At 43.2% G+C, this 24,918-nt stretch overlaps 1 protein-coding gene across 4 annotated transcripts in view; it reads right to left on the bottom strand.

The window, feature by feature from the left end:
- FCHSD2 (FCH and double SH3 domains 2) overlaps positions 1 to 24,918 on the bottom strand; it is a 434,367-nt gene that overhangs the window by 6,330 nt on the left and 403,119 nt on the right. For all 4 annotated transcript variants that reach the window (XM_082245226.1, XM_082245227.1, XM_082245228.1 and 1 more), the window contains 6 exons: positions 19,850 to 20,011; positions 11,740 to 11,874; positions 8,700 to 8,783; positions 6,797 to 6,974; positions 1,905 to 2,125; positions 269 to 401 (listed from right to left, as the gene is read on the bottom strand). In XM_082245226.1, the coding sequence (XP_082101352.1) occupies positions 269 to 401; positions 1,905 to 2,125; positions 6,797 to 6,974; positions 8,700 to 8,783; positions 11,740 to 11,874; positions 19,850 to 20,011 (913 nt within the window). The remainder of the gene's footprint in view (positions 1 to 268; positions 402 to 1,904; positions 2,126 to 6,796; positions 6,975 to 8,699; positions 8,784 to 11,739; positions 11,875 to 19,849; positions 20,012 to 24,918) is intronic.

Below are 24,918 nucleotides of genomic sequence, written 5' to 3'. Positions count from 1 at the left end.
TAAGTGGTTAGCACCCTTGGCTTGTAGCTCTGTGTTTTAGGTCTCATACACACGGCTTATGAAAAAAAGGCAGCGTTTTTTCTAATGTTACAATATGTATGCACATTTGTGTGCGTATGGCTATGAGAGTAAATGCAATCTACTGGCAAGTAGAATATGGTAGGTGTGTGAGACTCACTAAGTGGCTACATAATACATATTCCACTAGGTAAATCAGTTACTATATAAATGTACTTCAGCTGTGAATTTGGCAGCATTTGCTTCTTACCAGTGACAGACGGGGAGCGGGGGAAGTAGAGAGAGCCCCGTGCCTTGTCTGGACTGTAAATGGGGCTGGTAGGAGGCTGGTCGTATAGCGGCAGAGGAGGGAGGGACGTCTGGGGTTTTGGTAAGGGGGATATCTGTAAATGAAGAACAATCATGGTTTCAGAAAGACACTGATGCTGTAAAGTCAGCCCTTTTATTTAAACAGGAACACAAACAGATTTAACAAACAGTTATTGAGAAATTACGTATCAAGAAAATGCAACTGGATTTCAACTCTTATTTAAAGTGGACAATGTGGGTGCACCTGGCTTCAGCCCCCTCCCTCTACCACACTTTTTTTTTTTTTTTTTTTAGTGCGCTGCGTGGCAGCCCTTCTTCCTTGATCACCTAGGCAAGAATGAAGTTGCTCATGCATGCGCAGATGTACTGAAGGGCTCTGCTGGGCTTCACAACCCTGCAGAGACCTTTACCATACCTGTGCATGCGGATTTCCAACGCGCAAGAGTGCAAGGATGGAGCAGGGAAGGGGATATGGGACCTCCTTTCCAGCACATGCGTGAGCACAGTTCGGCACATGCATAGATGTGCCGCAATGCTCTGCCAGGTCCTGAAGGCTGGTGCATCTGTGCATGAGGCTCTGAGGAAGAGGCTAAGACTCGAAACGCATAAGCCTTTTCAAGCTTTAGAGGACGGTACACCCTTCGGTTCTGATGCTGAAGGCAATGTATTAGTTTGATATGCATGTACCAAGAACATGTTTGGGAGTATTTTAATACCTTTTATGTAATAAAACCTTTGTGGAGGATAATGCAATAGGCCGGTGCGCCCTTGTGTTTGTTTTTTGCATCTGTGCATGTGCCAGACTAATGAAAATGGTGGCACCAGTGGAGGAGGGTGGAGTCACGCTCCATGGGACTGATGAAGTTCCATGTTACTTTAAATCCAAGAGGCTGCTCTGAGTTATAGTGGTTGTAAACCCACTTTAAAGACTTTTACCTATAGGTAAGCCTATATTAAGGCTTACCTATAGGTGCGATAAATATCTCCTAAACATGCACCATTTAGGAGATGTTTACATTGCATGTAGCCCATGACTTCATCGGCGCATGAGCTCTGAAGGAACGGCCACCCGTGCCATTCCTTCAGAGCCCTGTGCCGTGAACGGTGGCTCCCGCGCGCATGTGCGTAAGTGATGTTATCGCGCCTCCGGCCAATCAGATGGCCGGAGGACGCGAACCAGGACGGCCAGACATGTCGGCCGTCCTGTTGCTGAGTGGGCGGCACTGCGGGGGCATCGTTTTAAGGTAAGTACTTCATAATGAGCTAGTATGCAATGCATACTAGCTCATTATGCCTTTGTCTTTACAGGTTTTTTTCAGAGGGTTTACTTCCTCTCTAATGTACATTTACCTTGTCACTAGTATGCAGGTAAGAGAACTGGTCTACAAGGCTGGTCAGAGTTGACAAACTCCCCAAATAAGCAGTAAACATAAAAAAGAAATTCTCAAATTTGTGGTAAATTCTTTAAGGATAACGGTCAGAGCCATGTGGCCCTAAAACACAGGCTTGACGTGTTTGGAATAACAAAATGATGCATTCAGTAGTAGACGTAAGAAAGACAGCAAATGCCATCTCACCTGAATGTCTTCTATCCACTGGGAATCCCCGTTCTCAGACCCTGCCAGCTCTTCCACCAACACTGATGGAAAAACGCCAACACGACTGTTGAACTCTCCCTCCCAGAAGCCGTCATCGTCCTGGTTCTCCTTGTTAAGGATCCGGATAATGGCTCCTTCGGGAAACGACAGCTCGTCTTCTGTCTGGCCGTCATAATCATAAAGTGCTTTCACAAAACACACTGGGGAAACAGGAGGGAGGAAGGACAACAGACTGAGTTTGTAGAAAAGATAAATCAGTTACAGGATTAAATGCCATATTCTTGAATATTCTCTCTTCCACTAAGTGATTTAACCATAAATAATCACATTAAATTCTTACATAAATAGCTTAAAAAAAGAAGTTTGGGATTTTTTTTTTTAAGAATCATACTTACCTAAGCGGATGCAGCATCGGTCCAATGTTGCATCTGTCCCCTGTTGACTCTATGACCTCAGTCTTGAGGCCTGAGCGATCAAACACAGAGCAAATAAACCCCGCTGAAATGATCGCTCAAACACCGCCTATCGCTCGGTTCTCAGAGCTCCCTGAGCAGAGAGCTGATGACTGTCATTCATCGTCTCTCTTCTCTGCCCCCCTGCGCTCACTGGAGCGCTGGGCTTTGGAGGGTGCGGGAGCAGCTGGCTCAGGCTCTTAGTGGCTCGCTGAGAGGTTGAGCCAGGTGCTGGTCCAGGCTCCTGGGTGGATCCCAACCATATGGTCGCAATCTTTCACCAGCCTGGACAGGCTCTGTGACATCAGCAGACAGCGGGCGGCAGAAGGAACTGCACTTCTGTGATCCACAGGAGAAGTACAGCCAAACAAGCTTTGGCGATACTTCTCCTTTAAAGAAAAAAAAACACGTATTAAAAAACAAAATACCGGTCAATAGATTAATTACCTTTCCTAGCCTCTCCAATTAACACATATTGTATTGTTTAGAAAATCATTTCTATAGTGATTGTATTCCTGCTTCTCTGCTCCTCCCCTGATAGAAGCCCAATTTGTAAGTGTTACAACTGTTGAGTGGTAGTACAGCTCACTTGCTACCGCCCAATTTAGTGGGCGCACGCTGACATAATTCCAACAGATAAGGCCTGGAAGCTGCCCACATCCCTTGAGACATAAGCCTCACTCATCTACTCCTGTAATAGAACTGACGGTGCAGGTGTGCAAAGCACTGGCAGCGCTGTTTGTGTGTGTAAGCCTGCCTTGGCGTGGGTTTTTTTCTTCCTCTGGCACTGTAGCTGGCATAGCAAGCTGCTTGCTGTGGGGGCACCCAACAGAAAGGAGGGGCTGCTCTGTGTAAATCCAATGCAACAGAGTAGGTAAGTATAACATGTTTGTTATTTTTAATTAAAAAAAAAAAAAAAATTAAGACTTTATAATCACTTCACCACTTCAGCCCCGGAAGTTTTTATCCCCTTAATGACCAAGCCATTTTTTGCGATTCGGCACTGTGTTCCTTTAAATGACAATTGCGCGATCGTACGACGCTGTACCAAATACAATTGATGTCCTTTTTTTCCCACAAATAGAGCTTTCTTTTGGTGGTATTTAATCACTTTTTTGCGCTATAAACAAAAAAAGAGCGGCAATTCTGGAAAAAAAACAATATTTTTAACTTTCTGCTATATAACATTCCCAATAAAAAATCAAATTTTTTTCATCATTTTTGTCAAATTTGCTACATATTTTTGGTAAAAAAAAATCCCAATAAGAGTATTTTGATTGGTTTGCACAAAAGTTACTGCGTCTACAAACTACGGGAAAGATTTATGTCATTTTTATTTATTTTTTTCCTAGTAATGACAGCGATCAGTGATTTTTAGCGGGACTGCGACATTGCCGTGGACAGATCGGACACCTAACTGACATTTTTGACACTTTGGGGGGACCAGTGACATTACTGCAGTAATCAGTGCTAAAAATATGCACTGATACTGTAATAATGACACTGACAGGGAAGGGGTTAACACCAGGGGTGATCAAGGGGTTTAGTGTGCTCCTAAGGTATTCTTTCTAAATGGGGGGGACTCGATCACAGGCAGAGAGAAATCTGTGTCTCAGGATCTCCCTCTGCCTTAGTGACAGCTGAGTGGTCTGCCTTATTTACATAGGCAGACGGAGCTCCTGCCTCCCTAGCCGACAATTGCGGGAGGCTGGCGGCGATCGTGCCCGCCCCTTCCGCGGTCCGGCTCTTGCTGTGTCTAATCACAGCGGGGGCACGCGTGCGCCCCCCTGAAGTACATATACGTGAATATGCGCAGGAGGGCCGCCCTGCCGCAGTATATCTGCGGCGGGCGGTCCTTAAATGGTTAACAAGGAACAAAAGAATCATAGCAGATAGATATAAAGTTAGGGTAATTAACGAAGATATCTTATGTAGAGAACCAAGTATAAAATGTCCGTTTGGTTACAAGGCGAGACAAAATGCCCGAAATTTATGTCATCATTGTACAAGTTTGACTGGAGTGGTAAAATCTTTTCTTAACCACTTAAGCCCCGGACGATTTTACCCCCTTCCTGACCAGGCCCTATTTTGCGATTCGGCACTGTGTGATTTTAACGGACAATTGCGCGGTCGTGCAATGCTGTACCTAAACGAATTTGACGCACTTTTTTCCCACAGAAAGAGCTTTCTTTTGGTGGTATTTGATCACCTGTGCGATTTTTTGATCATGCTTTATAAACAAAAAAAGAGCGACAATTTTGAAAAAATAACAATATTTTTCACATTTTTTTATATGAAGTTCCAAAAAAAAAATGTAAAAATCAAAATTTTTTAACATTTTTGTCCAATTTGTTTTCTGCTACATACGTTTGGTAAAATAAAAATCGCAATAAGCGTATTTTGATTAGTTTGCGCAAAAGTTATTGCGCTTACTAAGGGAAAGATTTTTGTCATTGTTTTTTTTTTTTAACGAGTAATGGCGGCGATCTGCGATTTTTTTTGCGGGACTGCGACATTGTGGCGGACAGATCGGACCCTTGACTGACATTTTTTTACACTTTTGGGGGTACCAGTGACATTACTGCAGTAATCAGTGCTATACATATGCACTGTTACTGTAAAAATGACACTGGCAGGGAAGGAGTCAACTTTATTAGTGATGCAGTGGCCACGTGTGTCCCTAGGGGGGTGATTCTAACTGTGCAGGGATGTGGCTTTTCATGTAACAGCAGAGATCTGCGATCCTACATAGCAGGACTGTATGATCTCTGCTGTTACACAAAGGAGAATGACAGGCGGCTTTGTTTACATTAGCCGCCTGCCTTTCTCCCTCTGTAACCGACGATCGCGAGTGACCGGCAGACATCGGGTCCGCCGGTCACTCACGCGGAGGTGTCCGTGAACAAGCGGGGGCGCGTGCTCGCCCCCTATTGGCTCACAGGCTAGTGACGTACCCATACGTCACTTTGCCTGCACGGGGCTGAACGCCGCAGTATATGTACTTGCAGCGGTCGGCAAGCGGTTAATTGTACAGTTTTGCACTATTCTGTACTGATTTCCTCTTTAATTAAAGAATTTAAAAAAAACTTTTCTATTTTTTCCAATCTGTATGTGTACATACAAACTCCAAACCCCCCTCTTAGACAGTTGTTGCTGAACAATCACAAGATTTACCTATGCCCCTTGTTCTGGTTGGATTTCCTATCATTTTCTGCTTCAGTGACATTGTCCATTGACCAGAACAAACAGAGGAGTGTCCCCAGGGGACACAGACAGCAATAAAAACTTTACAGGTATAATAATCTACTCCAAGCTAAAAGTTTTGGCTTTATATATGCATTAACATTTCTTACAAATTTAAATAGAAAAAAGTGATCTACAAAATTTACCTCCCAAGACCAAATATCAGACCAGTACAAGATGAATGTAAACAGGTTCATACAGGATTCTGCACTTAATAATAAAAACTCTTTATTGAATAAGGGCTCTTTCACACAGGCGGACCGTTCAGATCCGCCTGTCCGTTTTTTTGGTGGATCTGAACGGTCCCCCCATACATCCCTATGGGGCATCGGATGTCAGTGGAGACATGTCCGCTGACATCCCATCAGATCCAATCCATCAAATCTGAACGGATGGAAACCCTATTTTCCATCCGTCCAGCGGATCGGATGAGAACGGACCGACTGTCTGTTCCCATCCGATTCCCCCATAGAGATGTATGGGGAACTGACAGCTGTGTCTCCACACACAGTGCAGAGAACAGCTGTCATCCTCCTGCTCAGCGGGGGGATCGATCCCCCGCTGAGAAAAACGGAGTCCGTCCGACGGACGGACAGTGTGAAAGGGGCCTAAAGCTGTTTGCTATTAAAGTGACCCTGCAATCACTATATCTAGTCTCCCTCAGTACACAGAACATGGAAATGCAATTGTTTTAGTAAATCTAAACTGCGAAATCCCTTTTCTCAGCAGCAATATATAGCAGTCTTATGACTTCTATCAGTGTCCCGCCGAGCACTGCTTAAATCTGGTAGGAGGAGCAGGACCCCTATGAGGCTGCAGGACCCCTGACTTTCTGTCTGGACAGTGGCGATTGGTCCTGTGCTGATCACATGCACCCTCCCAAGAAAAAAACAAAACAAACTCTCTAGCAATACACACCAAACTGAGCATGTGCAGAGTGACTCCAAGCCTCTGTTCTATCAGCAGATGGACTGGGGACTGTGGAAGAAGGGGAGGATTAGGGAAGACAGGATCAAACAGCCTTTTTTACACAATACAGAGGATTAACCCCTTAGGTTCCACAGTGAGTATAACCAGCATGCTTTACTGCATATACAGACTTTTACTGTTGTGGGTTTATTAACACTTTAAGGATAGGACTCTGGTGACTGATGATGTGTCACAAATCATGCTTACCACTTGCATCGCCATTCGTGCTTCCCGAGACCATCTCGGCATCGTTGGAGTTGCTGGATGTGTGAGATCGGCTGTCAAGAGCGGCTAGCGACTGCAACATGCTCAGAAGACTGTTGGATGTGGGAAACTGGAGGTACTTTTCTGGCACGTATCCCACTTGACCCGATTTATTCCTTGCCTGGAGAGGAAGATGATTCAAAGTTGGCGTCACCATGGGAAAAAAAACATAGAAGCAGAAGTAGAAGGTAAAAATTATGAACTGAAGGGACTCTTCGCTCCCCATATTGACATAAAGGAGCTCAAGTTGAAGGGGATTCTTCTGACTGTACGGTTAGTTATCTTGTGAGCCATACATCAGGACTTGACAGATTTCAGTTCTTTTAACTGCCTTTCTCTGACTGGTTATCTTTATAGGACGGTTCACACCAGTGCGATGCCAGACATCGCATGTGATTCACACTGCATTGCTGTGCAAGTCTGTGCAATGTGATCTCAGCCATGCAAACTGTATGGCTGAAATTGCATTTCATTTGCACCAAATTCACACCTATGCGACCCGATTCCTGCACAATTTCACAGTTCGCACTGCGAACCGATCTGTGGGTGTCATTTTTACCCCCAGCATAGAGAGCAGTGTGAACCACTGTGCGATTCGGGTGTGATGCGGGAACTGGCACTGAATCACAGGGTTTCCCTGCATCACACCAGTTTGAACTGGGAATTACCCAAGAGATACAAGAACGAGTCTAGAACCTTGCACTGGGTGTTTTAGCTTTATAAATGATAAAATCTGGGTGTTTTAGCTTTAAAAATGATAAAATCTGGGTGTTTTAGCTTTGTAAATGGTAAAATCTGGGTGTTTTAGCTTTGTAAATTGTAAAATCTGGGTGTTTTAGCTTTATAAATGATAAAATCTGGGTGTTTTAGCTTTGTAAATGGTAAAATCTGGGTGTTTTAGCTTTGTAAATGGTAAAATCTGGGTGTTTTAGCTTTGTAAATGGTAAAATCTGGGTGCTTTAGCTTTGTAAACGATAAAATCTGGGAGTTTTAGCTTTGTAAATGGTAAAATCTGGGTGTTTTAGCTTTGTAAATGGTAAAATTTGGGTGTTTTAGCTTTGTAAATGGTAAAATCTGGGTGTTTTAGCTTTGTAAATGGTAAAATCTGGGTGTTTTAGCTTTGTAAATGGTAAAATCTGGGTGTTTTAGCTTTATAAATGATAAAATCTGGGTGTTTTAGCTTTGTAAATGGTAAAAGCTGGGTGTTTTAGCTTTGCAAATGGTAAAAGCTGGGTGTTTTAGCTTTGTAAATGGTAAAATCTGGGTGTTTTAGCTTTGTAAATGGTAAAATTTGGGTGTTTTAGCTTTGTAAATGATAAAATCTGGGTGTTTTAGATTTGTAAATGGTAAAATCTGCATGTTTTAGCTTTGTAAATGGTAAAAGCTGGGTGTTTTAGCTTTGTAAATGGTAAAAGCTGGGTGTTTTAGCTTTGTAAATGGTAAAAGCTGGGTGTTTTAACTTTATAAATGGTAAAAGCTGGGTGTTTTAGCTTTGTAAATTGTAAAATCTGGGTGTTTTAGCTTTGTAAATGGTAAAAGCTGGGTGTTTTAGCTTTGTAAATGGTAAAATTTGGGTGTTTTAGCTTTGTAAATGATAAAATCTGGGTGTTTTAGCTTTGTAAATGGTAAAATCCGGGTGTTTTAGGTTTGTAAATTGTAAAAGCTGAGTGTTTTAGCTTTTTAAATGGTAAAATCCGGGTGTTTTAGGTTTGTAAATTGTAAAAGCTGAGTGTTTTAGCTTTGTAAATGGTAAAATCTGGGTGCTTTGTAAATTGAGCCTCTTGTCTCTGGTAACCCAGAAACAAACTCTTTACCAGCCCATAAATTGAAATAAGAATAGCAATACCTTGACCCAATCTTCCATGTCTCCGTCCTCTATAACTTCTAGCATCTCATGCTCCTCTATGGTCAGCTCATCGGGCTGTGACGCCTGGAAGAAGGTGAGTGATTAGAGGAGAGGGATTTATACAGAACAGACCACGAGGTTTATCGCCCTATCTATATGGCCTGGCCAAAGAGAAATGGGAGTTAACCCATCAAATATAATCTATATCCTGTTTACTTCCTTCTACACTGTTCTTCTGTTGTGTGATAAACATTATCAAAACTGACTTTTTCACCCCGTATGGCCTATGCTTTTTATTTTTTACAAATAAATTTAACAGCAATTCTGAGCAAGACACATTCAAAGTACAGCAAGTGTTATCTCCAGGAGTGTTCCAATGTCATAAGCAATGTCAGTTCATTTTCCACAACATTCTTTGTGAGCCCAGCACTGTGATGCATCTATGGAATCATATAGGACTTGCGGTAGGATAGCAGCAGCTACCTGGTCTCCCCAATGGCAACCAATTATCTGGGAACTGTGCGGAGGAAGAGGTAAATGAGAGACTGCAGGGGGTGTGGAGATAGCGCGCATCTCCGTGTTAGGATGCTACGGGGTTCATTTATAAAAAGCAGCGGTAGGACTAGAAAATGTTTTTTAAAAAAATGCACTGCACATTTAGAAAGCACAGGTAAAGCCAGTGTAGCATTATTAACCAGTTCTGGACCGGAAGGATTTGCCCCCTTAATGAACCGGACCATTTTTTGCGATTTGGCACTGCGTAATTTTAAAGGAAAATTGCGTGGTCGTTTGACACTGTGCCCAAAAAAAAAAAATTTATGTACTTTTTTTCCCCACAAACAGAGCTTTCTTTTGGTGGTATTTGATCACCTCTGCGATTTTTATTTTTTTGCGCTATAAACAAAAAAAGAGCGACAATTCTGAAAAAAAAATGTATAAATATTTTTCACATTCTGCTATATAACATTCCAAAAAAAAAAATTAAAAATCAAATTTTATCATCATTTTAGGCCAATTTGTTTTCTGCTACATATTTTTGGTAAAAAAAAAAAAACGCAATAAGCGTATTTTGATTGGTTTGCGAAAAAGTTATCGGGTCTAACTAGGAGAAAGAATGTAATTTTATTATTTTTTTTTACTAGTAATGGCGGCGATCTGCGATTTTTAGCGGGACTGCGACATTGCAGCAGACAGATCGGACCCCTAATCAACATTTTTTACACTTTTGGGGGGACCAGTGACATTACTACAGTAATCAGTACTACAAATATGCACTGTTGCTGTAATAATGACACTGGCAAGGAAGGGTTTAACACAGTGAGTGATCAAAGGGTTAAATGTAAGCCTAGGGGGTGTTTTCTAATTGTGGGGGGGGGGGGGGGATGGGCTTTTCAAATGATCACTGAGACCTGTGATCCTATATAGAAGGATCACAGGCGCTCTGTGATCATTCCAGAGAGAAGGGTCGGCTGTATTTACAACAGTTGACCGACCTTCTCTCTCAGCGGGGAGCAATTGCGGGTGGCCGGCGGCAATCGGAGCTGCCTGCCCCGTGCATGGGAGACCCCGCTGCAGAGTGGGGGCAGAAGCGCACCACGGGTGGCACGCGCTCCCCCCCTAACAGTAGGCGCGAGGGGCTGCCTGCCGCAGTAAAACTGCGGCGGGAGGTTCTTAAGTGGTTAAAATAATTACATAGTTGTTAAGGTTGAATAAAACATCAGCGACAACAGACAGACATGGAAAGCCTTCAGGTGCCTTACAAAGGTGATGTCTGAGCTTCTGGTATAGCTGAAGTACAGATATCCTTTAAAATTTGCAGTTACATTGGTATAGCTTGGACCAATGTAATTATGTATGTACCATACCTGTGCAAGCTGGAAATCACTGTAGTGGGTACCACTACAACAGTGATTGGTGCTGGCTTCTGGGTCCCTTCTGAGTAGTTGCCCTGCTGCTTAGTGAATGCAGGTGGTCACCCGCTCAGCAAGGGCACCATTCAGAGAACACTTTGCATTGTCTCAATAATTGCAGTGCATTCTCTGATTGGAGGAGGTGGAATGGCAGGGTGGTGACATTGGATAAGGACCTTTTCTATTTTTCCCCAAATTTTGTGTAATTTTATACATTTGCCCATTTTTCTACACTACCATAATGCAACCTTGCATTCCAAACTTTAACAACTTGCCTACCGGGGACTTTTATCCCCTTCCTGCCCAGGCCAATTTTAAGCTTTCAGCACTGTTGCACTTTGAATGACAATTGCGCGGTCATGCAATACTGTAACTATAAGAAATGTATTTTTTTTTTTTTTTTTTTACACAAATAGCGTTCTTTTGGTGATATTTACTCACCACTGAATTTTTATTTTTTGCCAAATATAAAAAGACCAAAAACTTTGAAAAAAAATAAATACAAATTTTTCTTAGTTTATAAAAGTTTTAAACGGGTAATTTTTCTCCTTTCCTGATGTGTGCAGATGATGCTGCACTGATGGGCACTGTTGGGGCTGCACTGATAAACAGGACACTGATGATAAGTGCCCTGGTGATCAGTGGAGATGTCCCCTTTCACACTAGACAGTTACTGGCTCTCTCCTCTGCTCATGCTGTGACAGCGTGAGGAAAGGAATGACGATACCCGGCAAGTATGTTTACATCGTGATCAGCTGTGATTGGACACAGCCGACCACATGGTAAAGACCCGCTGTCATTGGCTCCTTACCCCCGAATGGTGATGCACTGTGTCCTAGGGACACACCACACCACTGATTGCTAGGGCGTTCATGCGTGGCAAGGACATATGACGTCCTGCCAGAACTAAAGAAATCTCACCCGCCTGTCATTTGACTGTATGGAGGGCGGGAACAGGTTAATAAACTGCTGAAAATGATAGCAAGTTGAGATTAATATTGTCCAACGTGTCGTAAATTTTTGATGGTAATTATTTGATCAAACGTTATAAACCGATCCCTAGTTATCAGTCCATTTCCCAGTTGCAAACTATGCTGGGCCCCTGACCTCTATGACAGTCCAGTACCAACCTGGTATGAGTAGATGACCTTGCAGGTTAGAGGATAATTTCTTAGCGTTCCAGAAGGACTTGAGCTGCTGTCATCAAAGGCATCCATACTGTCCTCCAGCTCTTCGCCATCGTCCCTATCCAGATCTGGATTTCCCTGTATTTGTTAACAAACCAAAAGACAATTAAATGGTAACCAATGTGCACTTTCAGTGACAGATGCCACTCACAATGAATGAACAACCCAAACCAAATGCCATCAGTTCACAATGCATGATACTGCATTGCACCAATGCACGCAACATGAGTTACTGCAGAAAAATTTACCTTAAGCCCCGATTCACACTACTGCGTGTGCGGGGTTCGCATGTCATGTCGGAGCGCACTGCTCCGACATGACATGCGATCAGCTGTGCGGTGCGAGTTTAGCCATACAGTTTGTATGGCTAAATTCGCATCGCACCCGCAGCAAACACGCACAGGAGGCATTTTTGCTGCCGCATCAGGATCGGATCGCACAGCGGTTCACACTTGTGCGATCCGATCCTGTGCGAACTGCACGATCGCACTGCGATATGCGATCAAACTGGGGGTGTCGTTAAGATTACATTGACACCCCCAGCGGATCGCATATGGCAGTGTGAACTGCCGGGGGTGCGTGTGCGATGCGGGAACAGGCTGCGAATTCGCAGCCTTCCCGCATCGCATCAGTGTGAACCGAGCCTTAGGGTGACAACGCTCTCTGCGGCCCCGTCTATGAATTGTGCTTGAACGTTGAAAACATTATCTTATACCCTCACCCTGCCATTATCTGGCAACACACCCTGAGAAATGCCATACAGCCATTGATGGAGTGCATACAGGCAGAAAGAGGCTGAAGGAGATCAGTAACATCAATATGCAACAAGGGTGAAAAAATAGGCGCACTTTATTTTAAAAATAACCATTGCAAATGTTTATGATACATAATAAGCTTTTTCACAGCTGTCACCAGATTAGGTTTCCATGCTGGGAAATTTCCCCTTATTTCTGTTTTAGTGACAACTGTAAAATTTGGGATTTTGCTTTCACTTTTTTTCTCAGCAACAGCGGTCAGCAGGACAAACGGAGAGAGAGAGAGAGAGTGAATCTCTCTTTTGGGGATATAGATGGCCATAAAAACCTGACAGAGGTATTCGCCTTTCACCAGCACATACAAAAAAAACAAAAATACATAATAAAAAAAGCTTTGGCTTTACATACAGGCTAAATTTACAAAGTTCTAAACGTAACATTTGGCTCCTTAAAGTGCAACTTTACTCTCTCAATCAACATGAACTACTTTGAATCCTTCTGATGCTAGCAGTAAATAGCTAGGAAGGCATTTTTACTTGTTTTTATATTTCTTCAGCTACTTCCTGGTTTCCAGGCCTAGGCAAATGATGTCATACATCCCAGGAGTCTTTAGGAGGGGCTTTCTCAGCTAAGCACACACCCTCCTGCCTGCATGCCTGAACTAAGGGCAGATGGATTCCAGGAAGTAAATGTTACATGAATCATCTGCCCTTACTCAAGATGGCCACGGCCAGAAATGCTAGTGGGGTGTATTTAAAAGTGATTTCTCAACAAAATAAAGCATGGAGACATGGATGGGTGGGGGAGTTTGCTTTGAATATTATAAATGAATTAAATAGTGTTTTTGGTTTGTGATGCTCAGATGCAGTGTGGTTTTGCTTTAAATTAATCATATTTCAGTAAAGTTTGTCCAGCTATGCTATAAAAACCACACGCCCTCTAAAGTATGGCAATAAAAAAAGTGTCTCAGCATGTGTTAATGTGAGGAATATGTGGTTGCTAAGATATTCAATTTTGCAAGAGTTTGAAAGACAAACATGGAAAATAAGCTACAGTCAGAAATATGGGTCACTGACCTAGCAGTGCGGGACAAAGTTCAGACTCTGCTGCCTGTGTGCTTTTAAGCAAGGTGGGACCACAGTAACAAAACCAGCACCCTGAAAACGAGTAAAAGGTACCCCCCCCTTAAACCCCTTCCCTCCTGCTATCTGTAGAATAACATTCCCATACACACTGACCAGTGTTGAGGGCACATTAAAGTAATTCTAAATCATTTATTTATTATCAATAATAGAGATGTTATACTAAACTGCTCTGTGCTATGTTTTAGATAAAATAAAAGTAAAAATTTGTCCTTCACCTGAATGTGTTTTGCACCATTAAGACCGCTATAACACTTGGTGAACGTTTTTTTATTTAGACGTTACATAATGGTGACAGTGATTATGTGCTTCTTTTCCTGCACACATGGATGCAAGGATGTTTTATTTAGAACGACTGTAGCTATTTATAAAAGTAATAAAAATTTTAGCAATTTAGTGGAGATAATTAAAGAATCCTAGTTGAACACAAAGTTAATGACAATGCAAAGTGTACATATTCAGCGTCAACGTCCCGACATACCCGGCACACTGGGCAGATAATAGCCAAGGTTCCCTTTAGATGTTTGCAAAGGAAGGGATGGCTAATAGAGCGGGACCTGTGAAGTATATTGCCTAATGCCTTTCATTTACCTGGCAGACGATTATCAGCAAAGGGTCTCACAGACTAATCGCTCAAGCTAGCTACAATTCCTAATGTTTAACGTATCATAGAGGCTTGTAATAGAGGTCACACACACCCTGGGAAAAACCTGACCTGCACTATATGATCACCCACTGTTATGTGACCAATTAAAACTCCATTCTTTTTGAAACCCAACTCAAGTTTTACAAAGCAAATAAAAAAAAAAAATACTTGGCCCAATAAAAATTCCAAAATTTAGGATTTTCCCTTTTAGTCCTTGTGACAATGATCACCAGGACAAACAATGCCATCAACAACATCATCTGCAGATATCGCCCAAATCGTCCTCTCCACTCCTCTCAGGACCTCTTGCTCTCTAGCTCTCGTTACCTCTTCCCATGCACGTCTCCAGGACTTCTCCAGAGCCTCTCCCATCCTCTGGAACTCCTTGCCCCAGTATGTCCGGTCAGCTCCTACCCTGTCCGCCTTTAGGAGATCCTTGAAAACACACTTATTCAGGGAAGCCTAGCCAACCTCCACCTAAGAACTGTACTTAAATCCCCTCCATCAGATCACCCTCTGCAGCCACTACCTTTTGTACCACCTCCCCCTCCCCTTAGATTGTAAGCTCCATGAGCAGGGCCCTTCTATTCCTTCTGTATTGAACTGTATTGTAAACTGTGCTGCCCCCCTTTTTATTGTTAAGCACTGTGTAAACTGTTGGCCCTATATAAATCCTGTATAATAATAATAATCATAATAAAGAGAGTGAGTCCACCAAGTGGGGACAGAGACAGCAAAGACAACCTGAGCCTTTACCACTCCTTCCAAAAAAGAAAAAAAAGTGTATGCAGAATTTTATGTAATGAGTAAATTAAATGTGGGTCTTGTATATTTACTTCTGCTTGTGTTTTAGAACATATACACATTAATAGCTGTCCCAAAGAGCTAACATTCTGAACTGCACAATGAACTGAAAATGGTATGCAGGCTTCATCCATCTGTTGATAACTCAACGTTGCCAATGTGTATGGCGGACGTAAATATTTCTTATGACTTCACTCTTTGTGAAAAATAAACAGATTGTGCCATGATGACCAGATGGCAGTAAACAAAACACTCTGAATCGCTCGCATTCCTTGGCACCTGCTGCAGTAACCAGCACCACGCAACTTATTGTGGATGATTGTCTGGAGCCAGTTGGAAGCCTGACAGACGTCGCTGGGTACCAGTGTCATACAGCAGCTGAGACACAACCGTGTATGCATGTGACAATAGTCTAGAACAGCCTTTCTCAATCATTTTACCCCAAAGAAACCATAGAAGAATTTTCTAGTTTCAGGAACCCTTTGCTAAAAATTACACTTAAGCTCATTGTATGTTACCAATATAAAGGTCTAAAATAATATGACATACCTAGAGTGTGACACTAACAATACTATAGGTATTGTTAATATTATAACACTTAAATGCTCTAAATTAAAAAAAAGTTGTAATCCCAAAATGTAAAAAAAAAAAAAGTACTGCAAATAAAAATGGTCAGAAATGTAACAAAGAAAGGCTAATTTACAACAGTGAAATAGAAGAAGCCACACATCGCAACAGGATACCAAAAAATTGCCTCTTTATTCCAAAAATGACATAAAACAGCACAAGAATCCAAGGATGTTAATGTGCTTCGGCAGCATTGTGCTTAATCATAACATAATCACATACAATGTGTTATGATTAAAAGAGAAGTATGGGGGTTTACTTTTTTGTAGGATCATACGTACCTATGTGGATGCAGCATCGGTAGGATGCTGCATTTGTCCCCCACCGGCTCGGACACTGAAAACCGATCGCTCAAACACCTCCCAATTACTCGGTTCTCACAGCTCCCTGAGCAGAGAGCTGGTGACTGTCAGTCACTGGCTCTCTGCTCAGCCACCCAAGCTCACTGGAGTGCTGGGCTGTGGAGGGGGCGGCCGGCTCAGGTTCTCAGTGTCTTGCTGAGAGGCTGAGCCGGGTGCCGGTCCAGGCATATGGGTGGATCCTGACCATATGGTCGTGATCTTTCCCGAGCCTGGACTAGCTCTGTGACATCTGCCCACTCTCTGCTTAAAATGGGTCACAGGAGTACACAACGAACTACACTCCTGTCATGCACAGGAGAAGTACAGCCAAACGAGCGTTGGCTGTACTTTGTCTTTAAGCACAATGCTGTGTGAAGCACATTAGCATCCTTGGATTCCTGTGTTGTTTTATCTGTAATTTTTGGAATAAAGTTATTTTTTGGTATCCTGTTGCAGTGTAAGGCTATCTTCTCCTATTTTCCTGGTTGATCGTGGTGGCGAGCCATGCCAGCACCTGTCAGGAGTGACCACCTGTGGGATTAGCTTCCCCCTCTCACCTTGAGCGGTGTTTCCTCCCCATTGTATCCCTAACAACAGTGGTCAGTGGAGAAGTGGCTTCTCACAATGGTGGTCGATAAGAATGTCATCCATAAACAGCTAAAAAGATCATAGGTGGCATGTCACTTATGCCTCGTTTCCACTGAGTGGTATGGTACGGTTCGGTTCAGTACGGTACGGTTCGGTACGGTACACATTGCGTTTCCACTCCCAATAGTACCCTTTCATGATAGGCGTGGTGTAGCAGGAAAGCTGTGATAGACGATTCTCTGTCAACCAATCAAAGTTCTGCAGAGTGTAGCTCCACCCTGTTGGTACGGTTTGGTACGGTACTAATGTGCTTGGTACCCCAACGAAAGGGTACCAAAAAGTGGTACGGTACGGTTCGGAATTAGGGTACCATTCATAATGGAAACGGCATAAATAGCGTACCGTACCGTACCAAACCGAACCATACCAGAAAGCTCAGTGGAAACGAGCCATTACTCTGTAAAGTGATATTGGCCCCAAAACTATGTAGGCACTATCGGATAAGAAGTCCGTCTGCCACTGCTCAAGGAACTCCTTTGAACCTCTGGAAGAACTATAGGATTCTATGGAAAACTGGTTGAGAATGGCTGGTCTAGAGGGACTGACACACAGGCAACGCTGAACCATACATGGGCAATGGAAAACGGACACCAATTATACAGGGATTCAAGAAAAGGTTGCAAATCAGAAGTGCTTTGCAAGCGTGTCTCTTCAGTTATAACACTGCAAGCCTTTGATGGGTCCTGATTTTTATGAGGCCTCGTTCACGAGTGTACTTAAGTGTACCGCCATGTGAGAGCCGTGTTAGGTCACACAGGATGCACAAATGTTCTGTGCATCCGTGTGCTTGCAGTCCCATTCATGTCAATTAGGACACAGCAAATGCAAGAACACAGCCGTTACTCCCAATCTGATATCCGTGTAAGTGCATGTCCCTAAAAGCAGACAGTGTGAGTTAGTGGACATGCGCCTGCACCCACATGGATATTAAATCGGGAGCAGTGGCTGTGTCCCAATTGACATGAATGTGACTTCCTGCGCAGGGATGCACAGAACACTTGTGCATTCCATGTGGGAAAACACAGCCCTTGCATGTGCATATGCTTACTTATGCCCAAAAAAAAAAAGGCCTAAGTGAACACACAAATTTTAGACAGATTTTAAACTGCCTCTAAAGCCAAAACATTTTCCAGCCTGGGGGGGGGGGGGGATTAAAAGTCTGCAGCTACAAATATAAGGACACTTACCTGTCCAGGGAGCCCGCGATGTCGGCACCTGAAGCTGACCCATCCATCGGCTTAGTGTGCAGGCCCTGGTATCCTTACTAAGGGACAAATGAAGTGTAGCCTTGCGGCTTCTTTATAGCCTGTTTCCTACTGCGCATGCGCGAGTCGAGGAGGAGGGGCCGCAAAGGACGTAGGTCGCCACGGCGTCCTTACACGGAAGTGGGAGTGGGTACCAGTTTTTGACAGGTATCCGCACCCCCCGAAAGGTGCCAATTGTGGCAGTGGAGAAGGGGAGGAAATGGTAAAGCGTCAACTTTTGGGTGGAACTCCACTTTAAGGTCTGGATAGTGTGGTGAGAGGTTAAAACTCCTGTCAGGTTTTTATTTCTGTCTGCATTCTCATTGATCAGAATATCTCTATGAGTTCTACTGGTCATCATCACCAAGACTGACACAAGAAGAAAATTCAACATTTTAAACCACCAGAACAGTAAGACCGAGCAAATCTTCCAATGGGGACACTAGTTCTAGTTTAAAGACATGATCTCCCTAATATTCCTATTGCGTGTACAGGAGAGGATGTGAATGGAAATCTCCCCAATGGGACACATACGGCAAAATATTTGACAAGTTTTTTTTAAAGCCGAACTCCAACTGTCTCGTTAGGCTTGAGTACAGACTTCTCTACTGAAATGGTTTCCTCTGATTTACCTGCACACTGTGAGCTTCTCATTGTGCATTAAAATCAGCAGCAAGTCAGACAGAACCTGTCTTATTTCCTGGATCCTGAGGTCATCCAACATCACCTAGTGCTTTCTTACGCTGCCTGAGCGTGCCTGGTTCGCCCATTCCATTCACTAGGTTTCAATCCTTGAGGCTTAGCATTAGCGGGTAAACTTCTAACCACTGTGTGACCCCATCCCTGAGATTTCCCTGCACTCCCTGTCGCCAGAGACACAACAGAAAATTAGTGGAAATTTGAAAATGAAAGGAAAGCTAACCTTGGATAGCTGTTGCTTGAACAACTATCCCCATTGGAAGGTACTCAACTTCATCCACTCCTTTGCTGGTGGTAACTGTACAAATTTTAAATCCCCCCTTAAGTTCTTTCATGATGGCAAATGTTACCATAAGCAATAATAAGGGGTTTTAACCCTTTACTACTACCCAAAACTAGAAATCCACATTTTGGTCGGAGCTCAGCTTATAATGTAAACAATTTCATGAAAACATGTTGATGTTTCGAAATAGTGGTTTCTACGAACAATTTCTTAATAAATAAGTACATAGGGGCAGCCGTATCCGTTTGTTACCGGTGGAGGCTCGGCTTGCACAGTCTGTCTGCTGAAACTGTACAATCGCCTGTGTGTTAAGCAGCCAATAGATGATTTGACTTTCTTCCCTTCTGCCACTGGTGGAAGGAAAAAAAAAATTGATTCCCCTATCAACACAGTAAGTCTTGATGGGTGAATCCCTCCCACAGTGCTATTGTGTTCTACAAGCAGGGGAGCCTTCCTGGCCAGCAGAGCACGATTACTGCTAACAGCTATAGCTGCTGGTAGTAATCACATGTATAAAATCCAACAAGCTGGTTCTACCCATGTCGATCGATGGATTGACTTGGGTACAATCAGCCTGCCTATACATGGATCGAATCTTGCCCGGCTCAATCGATGTATGACTGGCTTTAAGCTCTTCTCTTAGCAGTTCTTCAGCAAGAGTGCTCTTTGCACTTTACGGATGCCGACTAGGAAGCTTTGAGGCTCACTTGCAGCACGATTAACCATGTGGTGAAGGAAGGTTTCCCCAACAGCCACTAAGTTTTCCCCCCCTCCTTACCCAGAGGTGATTTAACATAGCATAGCTTTGGTTTTATGTTGAGAAAAAGGTAATTTGTTCAGCATCAGGAAGTCAGGTGACTTTACCAAATGCGAAGATCCGTTATTGATCATGGTTGGAAGGCTGGCCCATCGCTCGTTCTCCAGTTCTTCCATCACCTGGTTCATGGCGCTCTTTAACCACGTGTCCACAGACACCCCAATCTGTCGCAAGAGATCCAGACGAGCTTCTGCCTTCAGCTTTGTGATCTGTTGAGTAACCAGAAGAGAATGTTTAGATTTGTCATGTATTGTTCCAAATGTATGCTATATATTTATCACTTGGTCACGGAGAACACACAAAACCCAAATTAGAGAAATTATATCTGCAGACTTTTTCAGGACAAATATCTTTTTAACCAATAACAACCATTCAGAATTCATTTTAAATAAAACCTGGGCAATGCTTTGCACCCACATTCTGCATCCCAGCTTACCTTTCCTTTGCTACCTCGCCACTCTGCTTAGTGCCGGGAGCTTAAAGAAATAACCTGTACTTCCAGGTATAGACTGTGACTTGGCCACTTGAAAGCACTGTCACATGGAAAGGTCACAGCTTTTGTAAGCTACAACTCCAGCAACTCTTCTCTTACACAGGGCTTTCCTTTCACTCTCTGCGATTACCCAGAGATAGCACTGATGCTTGGTGCTGGAGAGACCGGCAGAGTGCTATGCTACTGTTTTTGCTGCTCCTGGTGGTTGGTGCTGGAGCAGTGATGGGAGTGAAAGGCAGATAAATATATAATATATTTATAAAACTTTAAGCAAATATAAAATACACACATAAATGCAGTTCTGTATTCATTATTACTAGTATTTTTTGTTCTTCTTACGGTGTAAGTGCCAGATTTTTATTTGGTATTCCTCTCCTGCAGTCCCTGTACAGCAAAACTCAGAGTGGAAGACAGAGAAGCAGCACAAGGAGCCAATCAGTTCACATGCTGACGTGCTACTTCACCTTTATTATCCAGTGACCAGCTTTGGAGGGGGAAAGGGAGTCCATGACAGCCAAGGATAGGAGAAAATGGGTTGAAGGATGCTAGCTGTCAGGAGTACGGCAGGCAGAGCTCTGGATTACAAATAAAATGGAACTAAAATACTGCTGTAAAAAAATGCAAGCAGGCAAGCTTTTATTGCAGAAGAGACATGCACCGTCTCCTCTTAAAAAACAAAAAAACAAAAGCCCATACCTGTCTGCTCGCTGTCTGTAAACACACAGTGCTGGCCCGGTCTAAAAGTGCCAGGATGATGGTCTCCTGCATGACGTCATCCTCCGCCGGCCAATGAAGAGGCCGGATACTGGCACTCAGAAGAAAATGCTGGAGCAAGAGACTTTAGTTCTGCTTTAAGGTGGTAGTAAATGCTAATTATTTTTACCTACAGCTTAAGCTTAAAATAAAGCTTACCTGCAAGTAAAATAAATATCTCCTAAGCATACACCGTTTAGGAGATATTCTAGCCAGAAGCAGCTGTTGATGTCACCAGCGCATACGCTCTGAAGGAATGGCATACCCATATTGTTCCTACAGAGCTGTGTGCCGCGGTCGGAACTCCCATGCGCATGCCCGAGTGTGACGTCATTGCCTGGCTTGGGCCAGTCAAGCAGCTGCAATGGAAGAACTCCGGAAGAAAGACAAGATGATAAAGGCACCTACAGCGGTGACAGCCCGCTGCTGGAGGGCTTAGTTTTCAGGTAAGTCCTTCTTAATGTGCTAGTATGTGATGCATTGCATAGTAGCACATTATGGCTTTAACTTGCAGGGGGAACATTTTTTTGTGTGTGTGCATTTACTACCACTTTAAACTGGTTGTAAAGGCAGGATGTTTTTTATCTTAATGCATTCTATGCGTTAAGATAAGAAGCCTTCTGTGTGCAGCAGCCCCCCTTATACTTACCTGAGCCCCCTCTTGCCACAAGGTGCCTCGGCCGTCTGGGACTCTCCGTCCTGATTGGCTGAGACAGCAGTGGCACAATTGGCTCCTGCTGCTGTCAATCAAAGTCAGTTAGCCAATGAGGAGAGTAAGAGGTAGGAGCCGAACCATGGCTCCACATCTGAATGGACAAACCGCTGCAGCTGGGCTCGGGTGCCCCCACAGCAAGCACTCAACAGGAGGGAGGTGCCAGAATTTCCGAAAAGGGACCCGAGAAGAGGAGTTGGTTTTGCTCTCTGCAAAACCAACTGCACAGAGGAGGTAAGCATAACATGTTTTTTTTATTTTTAAAGAAAAACAAAAAAACAAAAAACAAAACAAGACTTTACAATCACTTTAAGCACTGCAGCAAAATCATTCATTTTTTTTCTTTTTTAATGTGCTATTCGTTTTTAGATTGCAATTCTATCTTGAAGTGAACATGTGCTTTGCGATGCATGGACAAATGAAAAACTCACTTTATTAAGAGAGAAGCATAAGAAATGCTTATTAAATAAGGTGTCTGAAATCTGGACATATTCGTAGCTTTTAATCAGTTTGTAAATGCATATTTTTGCTTCTCTGGTATTTTACAGGAAATCAAAACAGATGTAGCCGGACCCTTTTACTGATTGCCCTCAAGCAACAGCGCCAACACCGGCTCAATCAGGAGGTTAAAGAATGAAAGATGACATTGAAAATAAAAACGCTGTCTGCAGTCTGTCCTGAACTTCGCTGATGGTGCAATTTCAGCCAGCGCTGTTCATGCAGAAAAATCCATTGCAGGCACTTTAGCTTTGTAGACAAACATGCTAATGTCTGCTCACATGGGCACCAGGGATGAGATATTCTATAAAGATTTATGCCGTTCAGGGAGCCCTGGGCAGACATGCCGAATTCATGCGAGTGACAAATCGAAGGGGGAAAATCTAGTACGGCACTGCAATAGAGCTATGAAAGTCTCCATGTACCCAATTCAAAACTATAAGCTCTTGTAAGAGCACTACCAGATTAATTTACCCATTATGTATAACAAAGTATTATAGTAACAATATATTAACAATTCTGGATTAAGACTACTGCAACTTTAAAACTTAACTCCAAAAATGTCATCCTATATCATTTTTTGGATGTTTCACCTTTAACCACTTAAGCCCCGGAAGATTTTACCCCCTTCCTGACCAGGGGTTTTTTTTGCGATTTTTTACTGCGTGACTTTAACGGACAATTGCGCGGTCGTGCAACGCTGTACCTAAACGAATTTCACGTCCTTTTTTTCCCACAAACAGAGCTTTCTTTTGGTGGTATTTGATCACCTGTGCGATTTTTTGATCATGCGCTATAAACAAAAAAAAGAGCGTAATTTTTGCAAAAATAACAATATTTTTCACTTTTTTATATGAAATTCCCCCCCCCCCCCCAAAAAAAATGTAAAAATCAAAATGTTTTTAACATTTTCGGCCAATTTGTTTTATGCTACAAAAAAAAAAATCGCAAAAAGCGTATTTTGATTGGTTTGCGCAAAATTTATCGCGTTTACTAACAAAGGGAAAGATTTTTGTCATTTTTGGTGTTTTTTTTTTAACGAGTAATGGCGGCGATCTGCGATTTCTTTTGCGGTACTGCGACATTGCGGCGGACAGATCGGACCCTTGACTGATATTTTTGACACTTTTGGGGGTACCAGTGACATTACTGCAGTAATCAGTGCTATACATATGCACTGTTACTGTAAAAATGACACTGGCAGGGGAGGGGTTAACTGTATTGGAGAGGGAGGGGTTAAGTGTGTCCTAGGGGCGTGTTTCTAACTGTAGTGGGACATGGCTACTAGTGTAAAAACAGAGATCAACGGTTCTACATAGTAGAACCATCTGATCTCCATTTTTACACAGGGGAGATTGACAGGCAGCTTGTTTACATAAGCCGCTCTGCCTTTCTCCCGCTGTACCGACGATCGTCGTGTGACCGGCGGACATCGGGTCCGTCGGTCACACAACCGCACTCCTCTGTGAACGAGCCGAGGCGGGCGCGTGCCTCAGCGGGCGCGCGCTCGCCCGCTATTGGCTCAAATCCCAGTGACAGGCGAGCGACGTAGATCTACGTCACTCTGCCTGGCCGGGGCTGTCTGCCGCAGTAAATATACTGTGCGCAGTCGGCAACCGGTTAAAGGGTAACTTCACTTTTGTGGAGGGAAAAAAAATAGCAAAGAAAGAATAATATAGCGTATACAATTGCGACCCAAGTCATATTGTAATTGAATTTTAAAAATTACCTTTCCTTTTCAATCTGCAGACGCTGTAATTTTATGTAAAATGCAATGCAATATGGCTACCTGGAGGTGTTCTGTACACAGAATGTATACTGACCACACCCCCAGAAACATAATTTCCTGTTTAACTCACTGATTTTCCAGATTTCAGGCACCCCTGCAACAAAAATGCCATTTCTAGTGAGATACTCCAAAAGGGAAATCACATCTAAAGGGATGCAGGCCCAGCAGCTTTCCTCATGAGTGCACTGCAGGTGCAGCAGCTGATTGAAAATTATGAAACCACTCCGATTTGACTCACTTTCCCATATAGACACAGAAACATACAGGGATTCCTTTGAATAACAAAAGGAAGGAATCTGCATTTTTTATTTTATTTTTTAAATCCTTGTAATGTACATAAATCACCCAGAGGGGAATGTTTTTTTCTCAAAAAAAGTGGAGTTACTCTTTAGGGCAGATTTTAACCCATTCACTAAAATCTCCAATAACCTGCAACCTATTAAGGTTATTTTAGGAAATAATATTCCTTAAATTTTCTTTAAATAAATAGCTTATATTAACCACTTGCTGACCGACCGACCGCCCGCCCGCCATAATATTACTGCAGCAGAGTGGCTCGGCTGCGTCCAGTCACATAGTGCTACGTGACTGAGTGCATGTGGTTTCGACACAGCAGGAGGCGGGCCGCGGGAGGAGCGGCGTCGATTTCCACTGCCCTCTCACGATCGTCGGAGAAACCAAGAGAAGACTCGCCTGCTTATGTAAACAAAGCAGGTGGATCTTCTGTCAGACAGGCAGGGAGAGATCAGCCGTTTCAGCTAAGCTACAACCCCGATCTCTGTGTGCCTGTCACAGAACCCCCCCCCCCCCCACACACACAGTCAGTAAGCACTTTAGGTATACATTTAACCCCTTTGATCACCCCCAGTAT

The sequence above is a fragment of the Pelophylax lessonae genome, assembly GCF_965119305.1.
Source record: "Pelophylax lessonae genome assembly, chromosome: 2".
NCBI classification, from domain to species: domain Eukaryota; kingdom Metazoa; phylum Chordata; class Amphibia; order Anura; family Ranidae; genus Pelophylax; species Pelophylax lessonae.
Note: the sequence above shows the minus strand (reverse complement) of the source record. Positions and strands in the feature narration are given on the sequence as shown.